This window comes from Lutra lutra, chromosome 1, assembly GCF_902655055.1.
Source record: "Lutra lutra chromosome 1, mLutLut1.2, whole genome shotgun sequence".
NCBI classification, from domain to species: Eukaryota; Metazoa; Chordata; class Mammalia; order Carnivora; family Mustelidae; genus Lutra; species Lutra lutra.
The window spans coordinates 95,102,079-95,121,567 of NC_062278.1; the positions used below are offsets into that span (position 1 = coordinate 95,102,079).

At 38.8% G+C, this 19,489-nt stretch overlaps 2 protein-coding genes across 5 annotated transcripts in view; one reads left to right on the forward strand and one right to left on the reverse strand.

The window, feature by feature from the left end:
* MYNN (myoneurin) overlaps positions 1-12,043 on the forward strand; it is a 40,561-nt gene extending 28,518 nt beyond the window's left edge. Inside the window, exon 10 of the transcript XR_007127459.1 lies at positions 10,588-12,043. The gene's annotated coding sequence lies outside the window, so the exon portion shown is untranslated. The remainder of the gene's footprint in view (positions 1-10,587) is intronic.
* LRRC34 (leucine rich repeat containing 34) lies at positions 816-19,253 on the reverse strand. 4 transcript variants are annotated; one of them, XM_047730058.1, is made up of 11 exons: positions 19,121-19,253; positions 14,426-14,546; positions 13,786-13,904; positions 13,625-13,689; positions 12,099-12,182; positions 8,864-8,992; positions 6,738-6,833; positions 4,181-4,335; positions 3,649-3,804; positions 2,339-2,465; positions 816-1,079 (listed from the first exon to the last, which is right to left on the reverse strand). In XM_047730058.1, exons 1-11 carry the CDS (start codon positions 19,221-19,223, stop codon positions 876-878), a joined length of 1,359 nt encoding a protein of 452 aa, XP_047586014.1. In that variant the 5' UTR covers positions 19,224-19,253; the 3' UTR covers positions 816-875. The 4 variants fall into 4 exon arrangements, with proteins under 4 accessions (XP_047586014.1, XP_047586022.1, XP_047586032.1 ...); XM_047730066.1 differs by lacking the exon at positions 12,099-12,182; XM_047730076.1 differs by lacking the exon at positions 3,649-3,804.
* Positions 19,254-19,489: the final 236 nt, after the last annotated feature.

A 19,489-nucleotide genomic window follows, 5' to 3' on the forward strand; every position in this document is an offset into this window, starting at 1 on the left:
ATAAATCTTTCTCAGATATACCCCAGGCACTTTTCAAACTGCTGCTTCTATGCTCTGTCTTGGGCCAAGTTATTTAATGTGTTGGCTTTTAAAGACTTGGTTTCCTGCAGCCCTCCAGCTCTTCTGGAGTTAAGCCACACTGATTTTCAAAGCCAGACATTATGGAGACTGGTCTTCCTAGTGCAAGTCCTCAGGGCCAAGGGTGTCCATTGTGGGGTCACTCCTCCTCGCCTGTAATGTTCCTCACCTTTGTGAGTGGTCACTCTAGGAGTTTCATTACCGATGGCAGATGGCAGCTCTGTACCTCCTACGCTTTTGATGTGACCTTGCTACACCTAGCTGTGGATGATCTACACCTAGCTGTGGGTGATCTGTTCTGCCACCCGTCAGGTAGTTTTCAGAGTGAGTAGCAGTACATGCAGCAGTTGCCACCATGTGTGGCCGGGGTATGGGGAGGCGGTGAATTTAGGATTCTCCTACTCTGCCATCTTCCCTCTCCTGTAAAATCTCTTTTAAAACAATGATACTGTTTTTCCACAGTGGACAGTTATACAAAGTCATTTTAATATAATAATTTTTTCAAATGTATAAAAGGTAAGATGTTCTATAAGAATTTAATAGGCAGGGACACCTGGGTGGCTCAGTTGGTTGGACGACTGCCTTCGGCTCAGGTCATGATCCTGGAGTCCTGGGATCGAGTCCCGCATCGGGCTCCCAGGTCCACAGGGAGTCTGCTTCTCTCTCTGACCTTCTCCTCGCTCATGCTCTCTCTCACTCTCTCTCAAATAAATAAATAAAATCTTTAAAAAAAAAATTTAATAGGCAATAAAATATTAACATAAGACAAATAATGTGAAAATTTCAGAGCTTGTTTTTCATAGATGTCCACCTACTGGTACAAGAGTAAAACCTGCATTAGGTGAGTTTGTGCAAGCTTCTCCGTAAGTTGGTCTCCAGTAGTAATGCTTTTTAAGGCCATTGGAGACTTCTGCAAGATACACATGTCCATCGACCACAAATGGCTCCACATCTGTATTGTCTGGTTTTAGACGGCCCATTTGAATTAAGTCTGAATAAGCCTATGATTTTTAAGAAAAGAGAAACCTGTCATTAAGGAAATTGTTTAATTTCCATAAAATGAATAAGCTAATTGCAATTTTCAGATTAGCTGTGCTGATTTTCAGTTTAAAATATTCTGAGTAAATGCTAAATTTTAGTATTTTTACATGTAATTTTTATTCACTTAATTTCACATAATTATAATCTTGAAAAAGTTACTTCTAAGTTTTGAAGTATTTTGTTTTATGGCTCCCAGAATTAACAGTTCTCTGTATTACAGATTTTGTGGGCCAAAGGTCTCATTGTCAAAATTTTCAAGTCCTTCAGGGGTTTGGAAATGAGGGAGGAAGGAATTGTGTATGCCTTGAAAATCTGATGATAGCCAGGGACCCATTTCACAGAAAAATAAGCAACCAGATTTTGGCATACAGCTGTATGGAGTTCATGAACTCCCTGAAGCTAATTTATAGATTGAGGCTAAGACAATTTCTGTAGTATCAGATGCTGACCTGGCTATAGCCTAATTCTATCTTCATTGTAGAATTTTCTTTGTATATCACTTAAGGATCATTGGTATCTTTGTTAAGGGTGTCATACAAACATGTTAAAATGGTTGGTTAATAAGATTGTGAGTATAGAGAAAGATATATAGATAGTAAAAAATTTAAAATTTTAGCTGTTTTCTGCTTAGGCTTATTATTCCAAACTCATTCTAGTGTGTAGAATATGATCTTTTTCTGAAATCAAGGGTTTAAATAGTATATTTTATTACTCTTTTTGGAGGTGGAATTTTGGATAGTCTTTTTGCAAATTGAGAATTTTAGCATCTTCATTCTTTCCAAATAAAAACTATTTGTTAAAATGCTTTTTGTTTTGCAAGTGGTATCAAGGGCTGTGTTTACATAAGCAACCTAAAAGCAACATAAAAGACTAGGTCTCCAAATTCCATGTCTTGGTTTAATTATTGGGCAGCAGACTAGAGATTGTGCTAATCAAATTTAGAATAAATCAATAGTTCTGGTTTTTAAAATATTTTTTTAGAGGAATTGGGATTGTATAATTCAGTGATCTCTATATTAATATGTGGTATTCGTTGCCTTCTATTTAAACCACAAAACTTTCCAGTGCTTAGTTTTTAGGACTTATGTTAAAATTTATCAAAACTGAAGTGTCTTACTACATTTTGGAATCATTTCCAAGGCCACCTGTAAATGCCTGACACTATAGAGAAGACCCCAGGAAAAGCCTTTAGTGAAGGAAGAAAAAAAAAAAAACTTACCACACATGTAGCCTCATCAAATTGGTTTCCCCAAATGTAAACATTCGAGAGTGTGGGATTTGTTTTCATTGACTGTGAAAGTGCAACCAGTCCTTCTCCCTGTATGTTGTTGCTGACTACTGACAACCTATCAGAAACAAGAAGTAATAACCCTGGAAACCAATACATACTTCCACAAAGAAGATGCTTAAGTTAGCCAACATTTATTTTATTTTGTAAATATTTTATTGTGTAAAATCTTGGGAAGTAAAGATACTTAAGAATAATGCTAACTGGGGCGCCTGGGTGGCTCAGTGGGTTCAAGCCTCTGCCTTCAGCTCGGGTCATGATCCCAGGGTCTTGGGATCGAGCCCCGCAGCGGGCTCTCTGCTCAGCAGGGAGCCTGCTTCCCCCCCCCCCCCCCCCGCCTCTGCCTGTCTCTCTGCCTACTTGTGATCTCTGTCAAATAAATAAATAAAAATCTTAAAAAAAAAAATAATGCTAACTAAAACCCAAGAAACGTCATTTTTTAAGTGGATGCTTCATGTACCTAGTAGAGTTACCTACATTTTAGAAACCAAGTCTGTTATTATTCAGTAAATGTTTGTGGTGGGTTACAATTACACCCTTCAGGATAGAGTCCTCCAGTAATATTTTGATTATTTTTTTGTCTTGATCATATTAATGATTTTTCTATAGAATTCAAGATAAATACAGTAGGCAGTAAGAATTTTCTCCATCTTAAGCAATCATAACTAGAATCAATCTAATTTTTTTTTTAAAGATTTTATTTATTTGACAGACAGAGATTACAAGTAGGCAGAGAAGCAGTCAGAAGGAGGAGGAAGCAGGCTCCCTGCTGAGCAGAGCGCCCGATGGGCTCAATCCCAGGACCCTGGGATCATGACCTGAGCTGAAGGCAGAGGCTTTAACCCACTGAGCCACCCAGGCGCCCCTAGAATCAATCTAATTTTTAATAGACATTACTTTTGAAAAAAATTGAAATGTTTAATATGTCAGCTTAGAAATTTTTCATCTTTCATCATGAATCTTGGGTTTTAAGGGGATTAATGTTAGGGTTTTTTTTTTTTTTTTTTTAAGATTGATTTATTTGACAGAGATCACAAGTAGGCAGAGAGGCAGGCAGAGAGAGAGGAAGCAGGCTCCCTACTGAGCAGAGAGCCGGATGCAGGGCTCCATCCCAGGACCCTGGGATCACGACCTGAGCCGAAGGCAGAGGCTTTAACCCACTGAGCCACCCAAGTACCCCTTGATATTAGTATTTTAAAAGTTTAAGTTTTTCTCTTAATTAAATACAAAACCATACTAACGCTCTAAGACTCCTGTTGTGTGAAGCAAGAGTTTCACTGAGATGCTTTGCTCCTGCATTTTCTATTCTGTTAAAAGAAAGATCTAGTACTTCCAGGGTAGTATTGCTTTTCAGTACATCAGCCAAACACACCATTCCGTCACAAGTTATTTTATTGCTGGGAAGGGAAGAATACATGGTTACATTTGAAAATAGGAAGTATTCTTTTATTCACAGAGATTAACATGCCTCAGAATTGTTGTATAGAACATTATTTTTCTAGTTTAGTAAAAGATTTTAATCACTCAGTTTCCAAAAAAGTTAATGAAAATTTGCTATAAAATGTTGCTCCATTCTGGTTTACTCATGATTAAATGCTCCATTCACATTGTTGAGATAAAATAATATAAACTAAATACTAAAGCTTAGTACAAAAAGTTGACAACAATGGTTGTATCTTCTGATCTTTGGAATTACTGTCTTAACAGTGTAGCCTCGGTATCATGAATATTTACATAGATTATTCCCAGGACTTATAATGTATTATCACTTACCAGCTGACATCAAGGTAGCGTAGGCTTCTGTTCAGATACAGTGCGTCACATAACTGTTTCATACCACAGTTTTTTATATTATGCTTACACACCTGTAGTTCAACAACGCAGTGATTTTCTTTCAACATGTGGCCTAGATGAACTGTGGATTCTTCCTAAAAATAGGTAAAATCTTATTCTAAAATACAGTTTTGAAGCTGTACATTTGAAGCTGTACCAAATATATGCTAAGTTACTTAAGTTAGCTTTTTAAAAAGATACCAGTTGAGACTATTAGCCTATAATTTGTATTTGCTTTGGCTTGGTTTTTAAGAAAAATCACTTTTGCCACAAGTGATACTTTATCATTTTAAAAACCAGCAGCAGGCATTTGGAAAGTACAGTGACTAAGTGATGTAAATACGCTGGTTTTAAAAAGTCCGTTCTAAACAATCACTCCAGAAGGCGGGTTGGGCGGGGGTGATTGGCCCCATGATATATTGCACATATTAAGCTCCCTTACTGTTGTCCTTTCAAGAATCTCCAGCTGTTTCTTACACCCATATGTTCCTGAACTTTACTCTTGATCTCCACTCTTTATGGATAAAATACAAAGCCATTTCTCAATGTTGGTTCTATTTTAAAAATACACTGAGACCTGTGATATCCAATTCTTCCTTTTTAAAATCATCCCAAACCTCTAAATACATTTCCAGTCACTGGAAGACTTACTTTTAATTCCAAACTCTAGCTCCTTCCAGGCAAAAATATATAACATCAATGAGGATTTGAATACCAAGCACTTTTTTTTAACAAAATCAAAGCAGGTCTTAAGATGAATGGGTCAGTATTTTATGGTAAGAAGTCCTCTTACTTGATTGCTGCTTTTTTTCTTTTTAAGTAAGTTCCATGCCCAGCAAGGAGCCCAACGCAGGGCTTGAACTGATGACCCTGAAATTAAGACCTTAGCTGAGATTAGGAGTCTGATGTTTAACCGACTGAGCCACCCAGGTATCCCCAGATTGCTGTATTTGTAAGTTTTACAGTCACTGGGAATGCTGATCACGAATATGCATATCTCTGTATGCTCAAATTATGTACTTCTACATAATAACAGAAAAACTACAAAAGTTAAATCATGTAGCAGTAGCAGATAGTACATGAGTTTTGTAATAAAAGTATATGAGCTTTATGAGAAAACTGTCCAAATACTAGCTCTATACTAGCTGCCTGACTTTGGGCAAATGATTTCATCTAGCTAAGTCTGTTTCCTTATCTGTAAGGTAGGTAAAATTATACTTCCCTCACAATTAACAAAAAAGTCCCTGGCATAAAATAACTGATCTATAGAACACTATAAAGCATTTTTTATTGTTCAGTAGTCTATAATCCTGTATCTGATTTATTTAAATTATTGCTGACACTGAAAAAGGCCCAAAGGGAGCTATAGTTTGGGATCTTAACAAATGCAAACTGACCACGTAGGGGGTCCAGTGTTGCTCTGCATGGTGCCTGGAACGGGACAGGATACGTGTTTGTGTTTTATGCTTTGATTCTGTGTTTGTTTTTTTTTAGATCAAGAAATTTGGTTGAGCACCACCCTTATTAAGGCAGGGAACTAAAAATCATAAATAGTGTTTTTAGATCATTTATCAACTTTGACAGTTTGCTTCGGATGGCACCTGGCACCAGTATCTTTCCATGCTCCCCAGATAGTGAAATGGAATGGGTTTGCAGGCTTATGTTTGGGAACAGCAAAGTATGAAGAAGCCCAGGACTCTGTTCCACAGCCACTGAAGAGACTAGGACTCAGAGGGACAGAGAGTGGCTGCCTTGGAGAGGAAAAGAAAGCAGCCTGGAGTTTAGCTGACTGCTAGAAGGACTGGGCTAAGAGCAAGGGCCTGCACCTGAGAAAGACCTTGGGCTTTTCTTAACTATTCTCGGATTTGGGAATAATGACACCACTCAACACGCTTAAAAGAGGAATGGTGTTTCTAATGTGATTTCACATAGTTTAACATACTTATTTCCTCAAGGCTTTAATCAGAACATTTCGATTTAGCCTTCAAATCTCATGTCCTCAATTTGATGACCTTGTCTGCCACTTCTAAAAGAATGTTAAAGAACACGGAGAAGCCTTGAAAGCAACTACCATGTTTTTACTCTTCATCTTGTCTCCGGCTTGCAGCTTACCTATAGGATCAAGTCCAGACTTCCCAGGCTGCTCTTCACACACATTCTGCCATTGTTACTCATGATTTCAAAGCAGTTTAGTGATAGTAATATAACCACAAAATTCACAGCCTTTAAAACTTTAATCATTGTTTTCGTCTTGACTACTCTGCCTCTTTACAGGTTTACTCACTATTAATCTGAGTTTACAAGAAAGAAAAAAAAAGACCTGTTTACTGCTTAAATAAACAACATCTAAAATCATAATTTAACTCAGTTTTTCTTCAAATAAGTTCTTTGTAAATACAATAAATTCTAAAAATATGAACCTTGAAATAACCTTCAGTAAATAGTACCTTCGTTTTTTTCACATGTAATATTAGCTGTCATCACTTTGAATACATACCTGTTCACCATACAGTATAGGTCGGTTTAGGTTTATTCCCTTAATTGTTTGGTTTTGCGTTAGGACTGTAGCAAATGCTATCACACTTTGCATTCCCTAGAAACAGTAAATTAGTTAAGGAGCTGACAAAGTATATAATCTCCCTATTTAAAAATCAGTAATCTAGATTCAGAGAAATAAACTATATTTTAAGATTTTATTTATCTGTCAGAACTGTAAACCCTGAATTATAGTTTGATCAAACTCAGAAGTAAATTGTTACTATGTTCTTTTCTCCCTGCCCTAAAATCTATAACATGCACAGGGAGTTTCTTAAAGTTTCAGTATCTATTTCTTAGGACATTCACCTCTAGGTTTGCTCCTGAGTCCTCAAGTTTCTGTGTGTTTCCGACCTCGGATACCCAGACACACATGCAGATCCCAGCTAGGGTTCTACACTACTTAGAACAGACCTTGTGAAAGCATTCTTTTATGTGCATACTCGTTACTTTCAGTGTGTGTGCAGTGGAAATACCTTATTGGAAGGGCCTAATTCTCCCTGATTTCTGTGTTGGACATCACCACACACCCCCAGCTTTAACACTAGGAAACCTGGGCCTCCTCTTCACCAGTCTACTTACCCTCCCATCCAAATAATCAGTAAGTCTTAGAGATTGTCTCTAAAAGAAGTCTCAGATTAACCCATCTGTGTGCCATCACCCACCCCCAGTCCTTTTAACCCACCTGGACCATAATTTTAAGTGGTCAGTGAGCTTCTTGCTACCCTCTAATTCCCCACAGAAACCAGAGTGATCTCTTTTTTTTTTTGACAGAGATCACAAGCAGGCAGAGAGGAGGAAGCAGGCTCCATGCTGAGCAGAGAGCCCGATGCGGAGCTTGATCCCAGGACCCCGGGATCATGACCTGAGCTGAAGGCAGAGGCTTTAACCCACTGAGCCACCCAGGCACCCCAGAGTGATCTTTTTTTTAAAGGACAAATCAAATCACATCACCACTCAAAGCCTTATGAGATGTATTTTGAACCCAATCCCCTTTTCCCCTGGCCTTGACCCACAACCCATACAGCACTGCTTGATCTGGCCTCTGCACACCTCTCACCCACACTTTGAGACCCTCTGACTAGCCACTCTGGCTTTTCATTTCTTAAAACCTGCCAGACTCAGCCTTTCATTATTCATGTACCACTCATGATTTTTGCCATATTATAATATCAGTTTTACTGTTTACTTAATAGTTTTCTATTGTCAACTCACTTTTCCCACTTTAAATTTCTATCACTACCATAAATGGAAAACTAATTCCTCAAAATAGAGCATCTGTAAAAATAAATACATGAGTAGTAAAATTACCTCTATCTGTAATAGCTGTGCTACCCATACCACAGTCAGGGTAGCACTATCTTAGAGTCTGTGTGTGCTAGACCCCTGCCTAGGATGTTCTGCCATGGACCCTCTCCAAGGTAGTTCCTCAGATACTAGGCGACCATGCTATCATGCAGATTATCTCCTACCAGACAGAGTACTTAGCTATCTTTGTAGCAATCTTCTCTTTGATATTTTCCCAACTAGAATATAGGCTTTCTAATGAAGTAGGATTTTTTCAATTAAAAAATTTTTTTTCGGGGCGCCTGGGTGGCTCAGTGGGTTAAAGCCTCTGCCTTCGGCTCAGGTCATGATCGCAGGGTCCTGGGATCGAGCCCCGCATTGGGCTCTCTGCTCAGCAGGGAGCTTGCTTCCCTTCCTCTCTCTCTCTCTCTCTGCCTGATTCTCTGCCTGCTTGTGATCTCTGTCAGTCAAATAAATAAAATCTTTAAAAAAAAAAATTTTTTTTTTCCTCAAAAAATCCTGTATAAGTTAAGAAGGGTTATAGATAGAAGCTTGGGAAGAATTTTATTCTAGTTATTCCTCTATAGTATTATTTAATACAATCTTATTAATAACACTGATATGCCTAATAGTAAAAGCAAAGCAAAACAAAAAAAAATTTTTTCCCTGATATTAGATATTAGGGACAAACTTAATCAGTCATAAGACTCTCATTTAGCTGATCTCTTCAACAATTCCTTATCCTATTTCCAAGGAGATCGATGCAGTACGTGGGTGATTTTTCTCAACCATTTTACTTACCAGGTCACAGTCACCCAAATCTAATTTTTCTAAAGATGAATTAATTTGTAGCATTGCGGCAAAAAACATTCCACCTTTATTTTCAATCTTGTTTCCAGTCATTCTTAGGTATTTCAGAGTTGTATTCTTCTGAAAAGAAAAAGAATCAAAACTTCATTAAATTTGTATTCCACAAAATTTTTTCTTGATTATATCAGTTAGCAGACTTTTACTATTTGCAGACTCAAGTTTTCATGGTTTCATGGAGATAGAATAGGATATTCCTTAAAAATAACATTTAGTTTCCCAATAAGATAAAAATCTGGTTTAATTTTTTACTGGAAAGAATGCCCAGAAAACAGATGCCCAGTAAATGAAGCAGATTTTATAAGTTTTCCTTTCATTGAGAAATCTATAGATTCGTTTTTAAGAAAATTATACCACTTTTTTTTTGAGGTGAAATTCACATAACCCAAAGTAAACCATTTTAAAGTATACAATTCACTGGTTTTTAATAAGTTCACAATGTATAAGTTCACAATGTTCAAGGACCATCACCTAGCTAGTTTCGAAAACACTTCACCCCCCCAACCCCCAACAAAGGAGACCATATACCCATTAAGCAATCACTTTATATTCTCCCTGTATCACTTTTAAAGGAATGTAATTCCTCAGACACTTTTAAAGGAATGTAATTCCTCAGACACAGACATCACACTTATGGTGTGATGTGATTTGATTTGTCCTCTCATTCCACTCTTGATAATTCTTTCACAAAGAAAATTAGACATTTCAGTGTCCTAATAAATAGTAGAGGACATAACTGCAAATAACTGAAACCCCTTAAGAACAGGAAGAAGGCAAGGAGGTCCTCTGTTAATAATGCCATTTAACAGTGTACTGCAGGTTCTAGATGAGGCAGTTAGGCAAGGAAAAGAAAAAAAGGCACCCACATTGGAGAAGAAAACTATGTCTGCATATAACAGGATATTATATATGGAAAATCCTAAGGAATCCACCTAAAAAAGTTGTTAGAACTAGTGCGTTCAGCAAGACTGCAGGACATACCACCAATATATAAAAATCAATTGTATTTCTACACACTAGCAATGAACACTCCAAAACTGAAATTAAGACTCCCATTTAGGGGCACCTGGGTGCCTCAGTCAGTTAAGCATCTGCCTTCGGCTTAGGTCATGATCCCCGTGTCCTGGGATCTAGCCCCGCATGGGGCTCCTTGCTCAGCGGGAAGCTTGCTTTTCCCTCTCTCACTCCCCCTGCTTGTGTTCCCTCTCTTGTTGTATCTGTCAAATAAAATATTTTTTAAAAAAAAGACTGTCCCATTTATAGTAGCATCAAAAAGAATAAAGTATTAGGAATAAATTTAGCAAAATCAAGACCTGTACATTAAAAACAAAGCACTGTTGAAGGAAATGAAAGATATAAATAAATGAAAACACATCCCACGTCATGAATCAGAAGACAATACTGTTAGGATGACAGTACTCCCCAAATTTTCTAAAGATTGAAAGCAACTCTCTCAAAATCCTGTTTTTGGGGGGCACCTGGGTGGCTCAGTGGGTTAAAGCCTCTGCCTTCGGCTCAGGTCATGATCTCAGGGTCCTGGGATCGAGCCCAGCATCGGGCTCTCTGCTTGGCGGGGAGCCTGCTTCTTCCTCTCTCTGCCTACATGTGATTTCTGTCAAATAAAATCTTTTTTAAAAAAATCCTTGTTTTTCTTGCAGAAATTGATAAAGTGGTCTTAAAATTCATATGGAAATGCAAAGGACCCAGAAGAGCCAACACATCTTGAAACAACAAAAAGGACTCACTTCTTGACTTTAAAACTGACTACAGACTACAGTAATCAAGATTGTGTGGGACTGACATGAGAACAGACATACAGGTTAATAGAACAGAATGAAGAGTAGAGAAACTGTAATCAATTTTTGACAAGGGCATCAAGAAAATTAATGGGGGAGGAATAATCTTAAATAGTGTTGGGACAACTGGATATCCACATGCAAAAGAATGAAGTTAGACTCCTACCTCACACCATATACAAAAATTAACTCAAAATGGATCAAAGAACTAAACAAAGGAGCTAAAAAACTGTTAGAATATGCAAATATAAATCTTAATGATTTTGAGATAGGCAAGGCCTTAGATATAACACCAAAAGCACAAAGGAAAAAAAGTTGAACTTTATCAAAATTAATTTTGTGCTTCAGAGGATACCATGAAGGAAGTGAAAAGGCAATCTACAGAATGACAGAAAACATTTGCAGATCATGTATAAGAGACTTATATCCAGAACATACAGACTAGCATTTAAAAATCAGCATTTAAAAAGACAACTAGACATGGGCTTTGAACAGACATTTTTTCCAAACAATGCCATATGAAAAGATGCTAAGCCTCGTTATTCATGATGGGAATGCAAATCAAATCCAAAAAACCTCTGCATATCTACTAGGATGGCTAAAATCAAGAAGACAGTAACAAGTTCTGGATGTAGAGAAACAAGGACACTCCTACAGTGTTGGACTTGTAAAAAGACAGTTTGGAAAACAGTTGAACAGTTACCAAACGATCTAGAAGTTACACTTCTAGGTATATACCCAAGAAAACTGAAAACATGCATACAAAAATGTGCAAATATTCATAGTACATTATTGTAGACAAAAAGTGGAAACCTAAATGTCCTTAACTGATGGATGAATAGGATATATCCAAACAATGGAATATTATTTGGCAATAAGAATCAAGTATGTTACAATACAGATGAACCTTGAAAGCATTAAGCCAGTCACAGGAGACCACATATTTTACGATTCCATTTATGTGAAATGTCCAGAATAGACAATCTATTAGATGGAACACAGATTAATGACTGCCAGAGGCTGGGAGGGTGAAAGACGCATAGAGAAGGATTGCTAATGTGTACACAGTTTCTTTTGGGGATGAAATGTTCTAAAAACAGTGATGGTCAAGCAATTCTGAATATACAAAAACCCACTGAACAAAAATCTTAAAGTAAATTTTGATGGAGAAAAAGTAAGTTCTTATGTATGCTAAGTATCTTAAAGCTTTTTAAAAATGAGTTCAAAAATGCTCATGTAATATTACATTTTAATGAAGTGTAATAAAAATACATATTTGCACAATAATGAGTTCACAATAACATTTTGGTTAATTACAAGCTATCAGAAGTTAAAATTCCAAAAGAAAATGTTTGAGGTATATAAATGCTTACATGTAGTGCTTTAGCAATCAATTCTCCACCTTCTGGCCCAATATCGTTAAACATAAGGTTTAAGTAAACGAGTTTATGTTGCTTCTATAATAAGAGAAAAGAATCTATTACATATGTAATTATTAAGGAAAAAAAATACAGGTGTTGCTTTATTTAAGTAAAAGAATTTACCTCCAAAGAAAATCTTTGTAACAGAAAATCTCCAAGTCCAACAAAAAGCTACCATTGGGGTGGGGTGGGCTGTGGGCATCATCATGCTCATTTAAACATAATTGCAGGGCGCCTGGGTGGCTCAGTGGGTTAAGCCGCTGCCTTCGGCTCAGGTCATGATCTCAGGGTCCTGGGATCAAGTCCCGCATCGGGCTCTCTGCTCAGCAGGGAGCCTGCTTCCTCCTCTCTCTCTCTGCTTGCCTCTCTGTCTACTTGTGATCTCTCTCTGTCAAATAAATAAATAAAATCTTAAAAAAAAAAACATAATTGCAATGTAGGTGAAAGAAAAAGACTATTCTATTTTGATCAATTATTCAAAGTATGAATGCCCTTTATTTAACCATAGTGTACAAGTTTGCAAAAGATGACTTAGGAGCTCTAGTTACTAGAATCTACCAAGAACAAATACACAAGTGGGTTTTCAGTTTATTTCAAGTGTTGTAAATACAGTGCAAGGTCAGAACCCTGGACATTTTGCAAGACTAGCATTTTGTGTGTGCCGCTAGACTAGGTGGTTTCACTGCAAACAGAATCAAGAAAACTTAAGAACATTTTGGTGATTTTTGCAACATTTTTGTAATTGCTGAGAATTAGTTCATATTTCTTAATCTTCACTCTGTCCTTGTGCTGTGTGCCATATCTCATGGATAGGAGAAATTTTTTTTAAAGATTTTATTTATTTATTTAACAGAGGGATACACAGCAAGGGAAGGAACACAAGGGCAGAGGAGAGGGAGAGGGAGAAGTAGGCTTCCTGCCAAGCAGGGAGCCCGATGTGGGGCTCTATCCAGGACACAGGAATCATGACCTGAGCTGAAGGCAGATGCTTAAGGACTGAGCCACTCAGGTGCCCCTCATGGACATGAGAATTTTAAGATCATTTTTAAGCTCATTAGAAGTATATTTAGCGATTGGGGAAAGTAGTTAGGAACTTAAATAGCCAATTTAAACAATAGTGAATAGTGATAATGCTGCTTTAAACATTTTAACTGAAAATACAAACACATACCTATATTTGCCAATCTTCTGAGGTTGAAACAAAGCCTTTTCTTAAAGTAGACCTACTCTGATTGGTGGACCACACTTTTTTTTTTTTTTTTTTTTTTTTTTTTGGACCCCACTGTCTCTCTTAAATGAAATGCAACCACAATGCAGCATTTCAGCATGGGCATCTTCAAAGAAGTCTGCAATAAAGGGTTATTAACTTAGCAGACTTGAGGTACTCAAACCATGTACCTTCCAAAGAAAAAGTACTGGCTCTTAACTGACTCCTGGAAGAAAACAAAAAGAACAAACAACATTTTGTAGTAAAATACCTGAAGCAGTCTTGCAGCATAGTATGCACCAACATCACTTATGAGGTTATATCTAATATCCAAACCTGAAGAACACGGATGAATACAGGCTGATATTCCTTATACTGAATAATTAAAATCAGGAAAATTAAAGAAGTAATGATTTTTAAGGAGACATATACCACTGATATATGGATTCTTCTTTAAAATTCTGAAAAGAATCCAAAAATCTTTGCCTGTTACTCTTTCTTCTGGCATTAAGCGACTGTTACCAGCAATATTTAATGTGATTCCTTCTGACCTATTAAAATGCAAAAAAGAAACCCACTAAAGAAATAGAAGTATTTTCCCCCTATATAAATAGTAATATCATGAATAGCATTTACTGAAACCAAGTATGTATCACAATATAGATTTATACCAAGTAACTTAAGACGACTGAATATTCAACAGATTTTGTAAATACTTCTATAGTATATAATTTTATTCTCTCTCTCTCTCTCACACACACACACACTCCTCCTGATAGGTAATCACATCAAAGACTTCAATATTTTCACAAATAAATCCAGCTCCCAGGAGTTCAGGACAAATCTGAAGGCTAGACTTGGAGGCCACTGGTCTACTGTTTTTCCTTGTGTACTCTGCTACCTCCAAGACCAGCTAACAATGTCCATCAGCCACCGTTCTAAATCAAAAGGTAGATCTGTTTTAAAAGCCATGTACAAATCGCTTTAAACAAATCACTCAGTATTCCAGGATTTTCATACAGAAGGAGGTCAGTGAATACTACTTATGTAATCAAGTATTTGTCTTCCTTACCCCTTTGCGAGTTCTTCATCGACTTCTTGGAGTATATGCAATATAAAAGAATTAATTTTCTGGGACTTTTCCATACAGAGATTATAGTAAATTTCCTGGAGATGGCCAGTAACTTCTGGAGCTTTTGAAAAATAAGTGCATTACTCTTCATCACATATAAATGATATCAGGACCTTTCCTGTCCCCACTCATTCCCCTCCCAAAAAATTACACTTCTTCAAAGATAAGAATGTGTATGTATAGAGTCAGGAGTGAGGAAGAAAGGGCAAAAGAATTAAGACTAGAGAAAGGAAGAAAATAGAAGGAATTAGGGGGAATAAAAATGCTGTTTGGAGAAGCAGGGCCATAGAAACACTCACTGAGGCTAGGCAGACACTAACTTGTAAGTGACACAAAGAAGAACTAACATCCTGGTAGCAGAGGAAAAGGATATTCAGAGAAATTAAAGATTTTGTCCAAAATCATACAGCTAATAAGGGTAGAGTATAAAAAACAGACTCCAAAGCCTCTTTCCACTCTACCACACTGGGTTAGGGGACTCACGTTTTCTTATCAGGATGTCAAATAAAAAAATTTTATTTTATTAAAAATAAAAATTATTAAAAATATTAAAATATAAAAATATTTAAATAAAAATTTAAAATTTTTTATTTTTATTTTAATCAAATAAAAACATTTTAATCAGAGGATCTAAACTCAAAAAGGATCTGAAAAATCCGTGAGTCCCCAAGGCTCCCTGGATACCCTCTACACATGCACGTTGATGGCATCTTTGACTACAACTCTGTGGGTTCCTCCTAAAACTGAGTTGAGGCCAGACTCAGAGAAGCTCTTCACCTACCCTGGCCTTTCACTTCCTCTTTGTAAAGGTTGATTTTTCTCTGTTCAGTCCTTAATAAAGATGATAGAAACAAAGCAGGAGTTGAAATCTCCTTCCTCTGTTATGCCTGAAGCTTTCCTTAATGGTCTTACTGTTTTGGATATTAATTTACAAGGATCTTTGGAAGACCCAAGTCTTCTGGGAGTAGAAGTGATGTTGTTCCTCTTCTTAGAAGCACCTACCACTATCTTTGTTTTCTGTCTTATCTTTTGTATAGGTCTTTTTTTTTTTTTTTAAGATTTTAATTATTTATTTGACAGAGATCACAAGCAGGCAGAGAGGCAGGGAGTGAGAGAAGGAAAAGCAAACTCCCCACCGAGCAGAGAGCCCGATGCAGGGCTTGATCCCAGGACCCTGAGATTATGACCTGAGCCGAAGGCAGACGCTTAACCCACTGAGCCACCCAGGTGCCCCTGTATAGGTCTCTCAAAAAAATAAAAATAAAAATCTGTGCTCAGAGGGGCGCCTGGGTGGCTCAGTGGGTTAAGCCGCTGCCTTCGGCTCAGGTCATGATCCCAGGTCCTGGGTTCAAGCCCCACATCGGGCTTTCTGCTCAGCAGGGAGCCTGCTTCCTCATCTCTCTCTGCCTGCCTCTCTGCCTACTTGTGATTTCTGTCAAATAAATAAATAAAATCTTTAAAAAAAAAAAAAATCTGTGCTCAGAGATCTCACTACTCAACCAGCTTGGGGTCTTGAGGAGCCAGCCTCTGAGTTTCTGCATCTCAAGAGATGTATTTTGCTGAGATTTCTCTACTGTATGAACTCAAGAGTTTGCTAAACAAACTTGCAGAACAAGATTTATTATTATTATTATTATTTTTTATTTATTTGACAGAGAGAGATCACAAGTAGACGGAGAGGAAGGCAGAGAGAGAGAGAGAGAGAGGGAAGCAGGCTCCCTGCTGAGCAGAGAGCCCGATGTGGGACTCGATCCCAGGACCCTGAGATCATGACCTGAGCCGAAGGCAGCGGCTTAACCCACTGAGCCACCCAGGCGCCCACAGAACAAGATTTAAAATGAGGAACATTACATTAAAAATGAAAGCACTAAACTTTTCTTAATCGTTTTCTTTTAAATCAGCTTTTAAAGATTTTATTTATTTATTTGACAGACAGAGATCACAAGTAGGCAGACAGAGAGAGGGAGAAGCAGGCTCCCCGCTGAGCAGAGAGCCCCATGTGGGGCTTGATCCCAGGACCCTAGGATCATGACCTGAGCTGAAAGCAGAGGCTTTAACCCACTGAGCCACCAAGGTGCCCCATCTTTTAAATCAGCTTTTAAAAATTTAATTTAACCCACTTATTCCAGACAAGTTGGAAATTTCAATATCAAAGGGAAATAAATATCAGCAATCCTATGTTAAAGAACCATTACAATTAAGGTCTCTGGGTATTTCCTCCTTATTGTTTTTCTCAATTATGTACATATTAGCCTTTTTTAAAAAATTGGAATATTTTGGGGCGCCTGGGTGGCTCAGTGGGTTAAGCCGCTGCCTTCGGCTCAGGTCATGATCTCAGGGTCCTGGGATCGAGTCCCGCATCGGGCTCTCTGCTCAGCAGTGAGCCTGCTTCCCTCTCTCTCTCTCTGCCTGCCTCTCTGTCAAATAAATAAATAAAATCTTAAAAAAAAAAAAAAAAAAAAAAAAAAAAAAAATAAAAAATTGGAATATTTCAGTACAGTTCTATATCTTCTCAGTTAACATAGAGTTTTCCCATGTCAGCCTTGGAAAAATTTTAATGTCAACAGAATTTCCTGTCTTATGGGTTGGTGTATATAAGAAACCCTTCCTTATTTTAGGAAATTTCCATGAATCTAAATAACATTTTAGCACAATATTTCCCAAACTGTGTTCTTCAGAATACAAATCTTTCATGAGATGATCAAACATGTTCTAAATAGAAGAGATTTTATTGTCATATACATTTGGGAAGTTCTGAATTAAAGCTAAACAGACCTCTATAATACTTCTCAGGACATTTACAACACTCAAGGGCACAAAGACTTCAAATTGTTGAGCCTGAAGAGAAGGGAGAATAAAAATATTCCGTTTCCCAGACTTATGTGACCACGGTTCACATAGAGTTCAAGCTACAAAATGCTACTTTAGCATTCTCCACAGACAACACAGCAAATTGATCTGTAACAAATTTACTTGTTGAAGCTGGGCTCCCACCAGGCTTCTTTTCTCCCTTCTGGCTACTACCTTCCTTGGTATTAAAAAGCAAAGACTGAGCCTGCCCTCAGCTGGCTGCACCACACCCAGGATGTGCACAAGAAACGTTTCACGACTTAGAACTCATGTTTCTCTGAGGGAAGGAATCTTAGACTACAAGCTAAATATAGCTAAAGAAAGTTACAGGAAAATTCTTAAGAGCTCCTGGGTGGCTCAGTGGGTTAAGCATCTGCCTGCAGCTCAGGTCACAATCCTGGGGTCCAGCCCCACGTTGGGGTCCCTGCTCAGCTAGGAGTCTGTTTCCTCCCTCTGTCTCTCTCCTCAGCTTGTGCTCTCTCTTGCAAATAAATAGATAAAATCTTTTTTTTTTTTAAGGGGGGGAAGGAGGGAGAAAAGGAAAGGAAAAGGAAAAGAAAATTCTTATTACCTGACCATGGATTTAAAGTATTTAAAATTTTCTGCTATATTTTTCTGCTATGCTCTTTCATGTTGTATGTCAGGATTTTATGGTACCAAAAATTTATTTCCTGTATTCATCTTAGGGGAGAATAATAAATCCATCTTCAAATTGTAAAGCTAAAACTAAAACTAACCAGTTACACAAGAAAATATAAAGAATCTAACTCAAATGTGATTTTTCTTGTATTCCAAATATTTTTCACCGGGCAGCACGTTTTAAAATTTCTAAAGAAAGGGCTCATTTTGGAGGTGGTCCCCTAAGCCCTTCTTTTTAAAGATTTTATTTATTTATTTGAGAGAGAGACAGTGAGAGAGAGCATGAGTGAGGAGAAGGTCAGAGGGAGAAGCAGACTCCCCATGGAGCTGGGAGCCCGATGCGGGACTCGATCCCGGGAGGGACTCGATCCCGGGAGGGACTCGATCCCGGGACTCCGGGATCATGACCTGAGCCGAAGGCAGTCGTCCAACCAACTGAGCCACCCAGGCGCCCCATCCCCCCTAAGCCCTTCTTTACTGAACAGCCAAATATCAGAAAATCTAAGGGTTGGGAGTGAGTCAGACTGGGGTGGTTGCCCAGGATCAGCTGTGTGACTTTGAACAAGTTATCTTAATTCTCCCATCTTAAATTTCCTCTTATGCTAAAAGCAGAGCACGGTGCCCATCTCAAGGATACAGTCTTCTAGCACAGTTCCGTATCTACAGGCACATTAATACAAACATCCAAAATGGAAATGGTGGCAAGAGGAGGGACGTGCAAGCTATGCTTAATTTGCTAGAGATCATTCACGGTTGCAGAAATACTTAAAACGGAGGTGACATAGATACCAAGTCAGAACGGTCTCAAGGCCCTTTTGCCCACCTAGGCCCTGCTTTCTGGAACTTCCACAAATAAAGGGCCCCAGAACTTTCCCGGAGACTCTGATAAGGGTAAAGCAACAGACACACCTTCCTCCAGGACAATGGCTAGTGTGAAGGGCAGACCCATCGGGGGAACTTGGGGCTCCCTTCCCACCCACATTTGGGGGCCCCAAAGTTCTGGCCGCAGCTGAGGTTCCCAGGGGCGCCCGCCTGCCACACCGCCTCCAGCTGGCAGCCCGCTGGGAGGAACCGGCTGTGCCAGCGACCCTGCCGCTGGGGCCGGAGACGCCTCCTGCACTCGCCGAAGGACATCCGATTTCTTACCACTACCGTCCTCGGGGGCCGAGGACGGATTTGGGGTTGTAGTGGGTACGGGAGTGGGGGACCCAGGCCCGGCCCCCGCGGCCTCCTTCCCCGGGCCCCACATACTCCTCTTCACTCCTAGGCTGCCGCGGAAGCGTTGTCATGACGACGGCGCGCATGCGCCTGCCCAGTCCTCGGCCACCCACCTGCAGCGCCCGGGCTCAGATGAGCGCCAGACCCTGAGCGCCACCTCTCGTCCGCTGCGCATCCCGTGCCATTACCCACGTGGGCTCAGGGCAGGCTGCGATTGCCAAAGCAATGGAAGTTCCTTGGTCACCCCCTCTGGCTCCGGATCCCCTAGACCTTGGTTAAAAACACACGGAGGGTGCT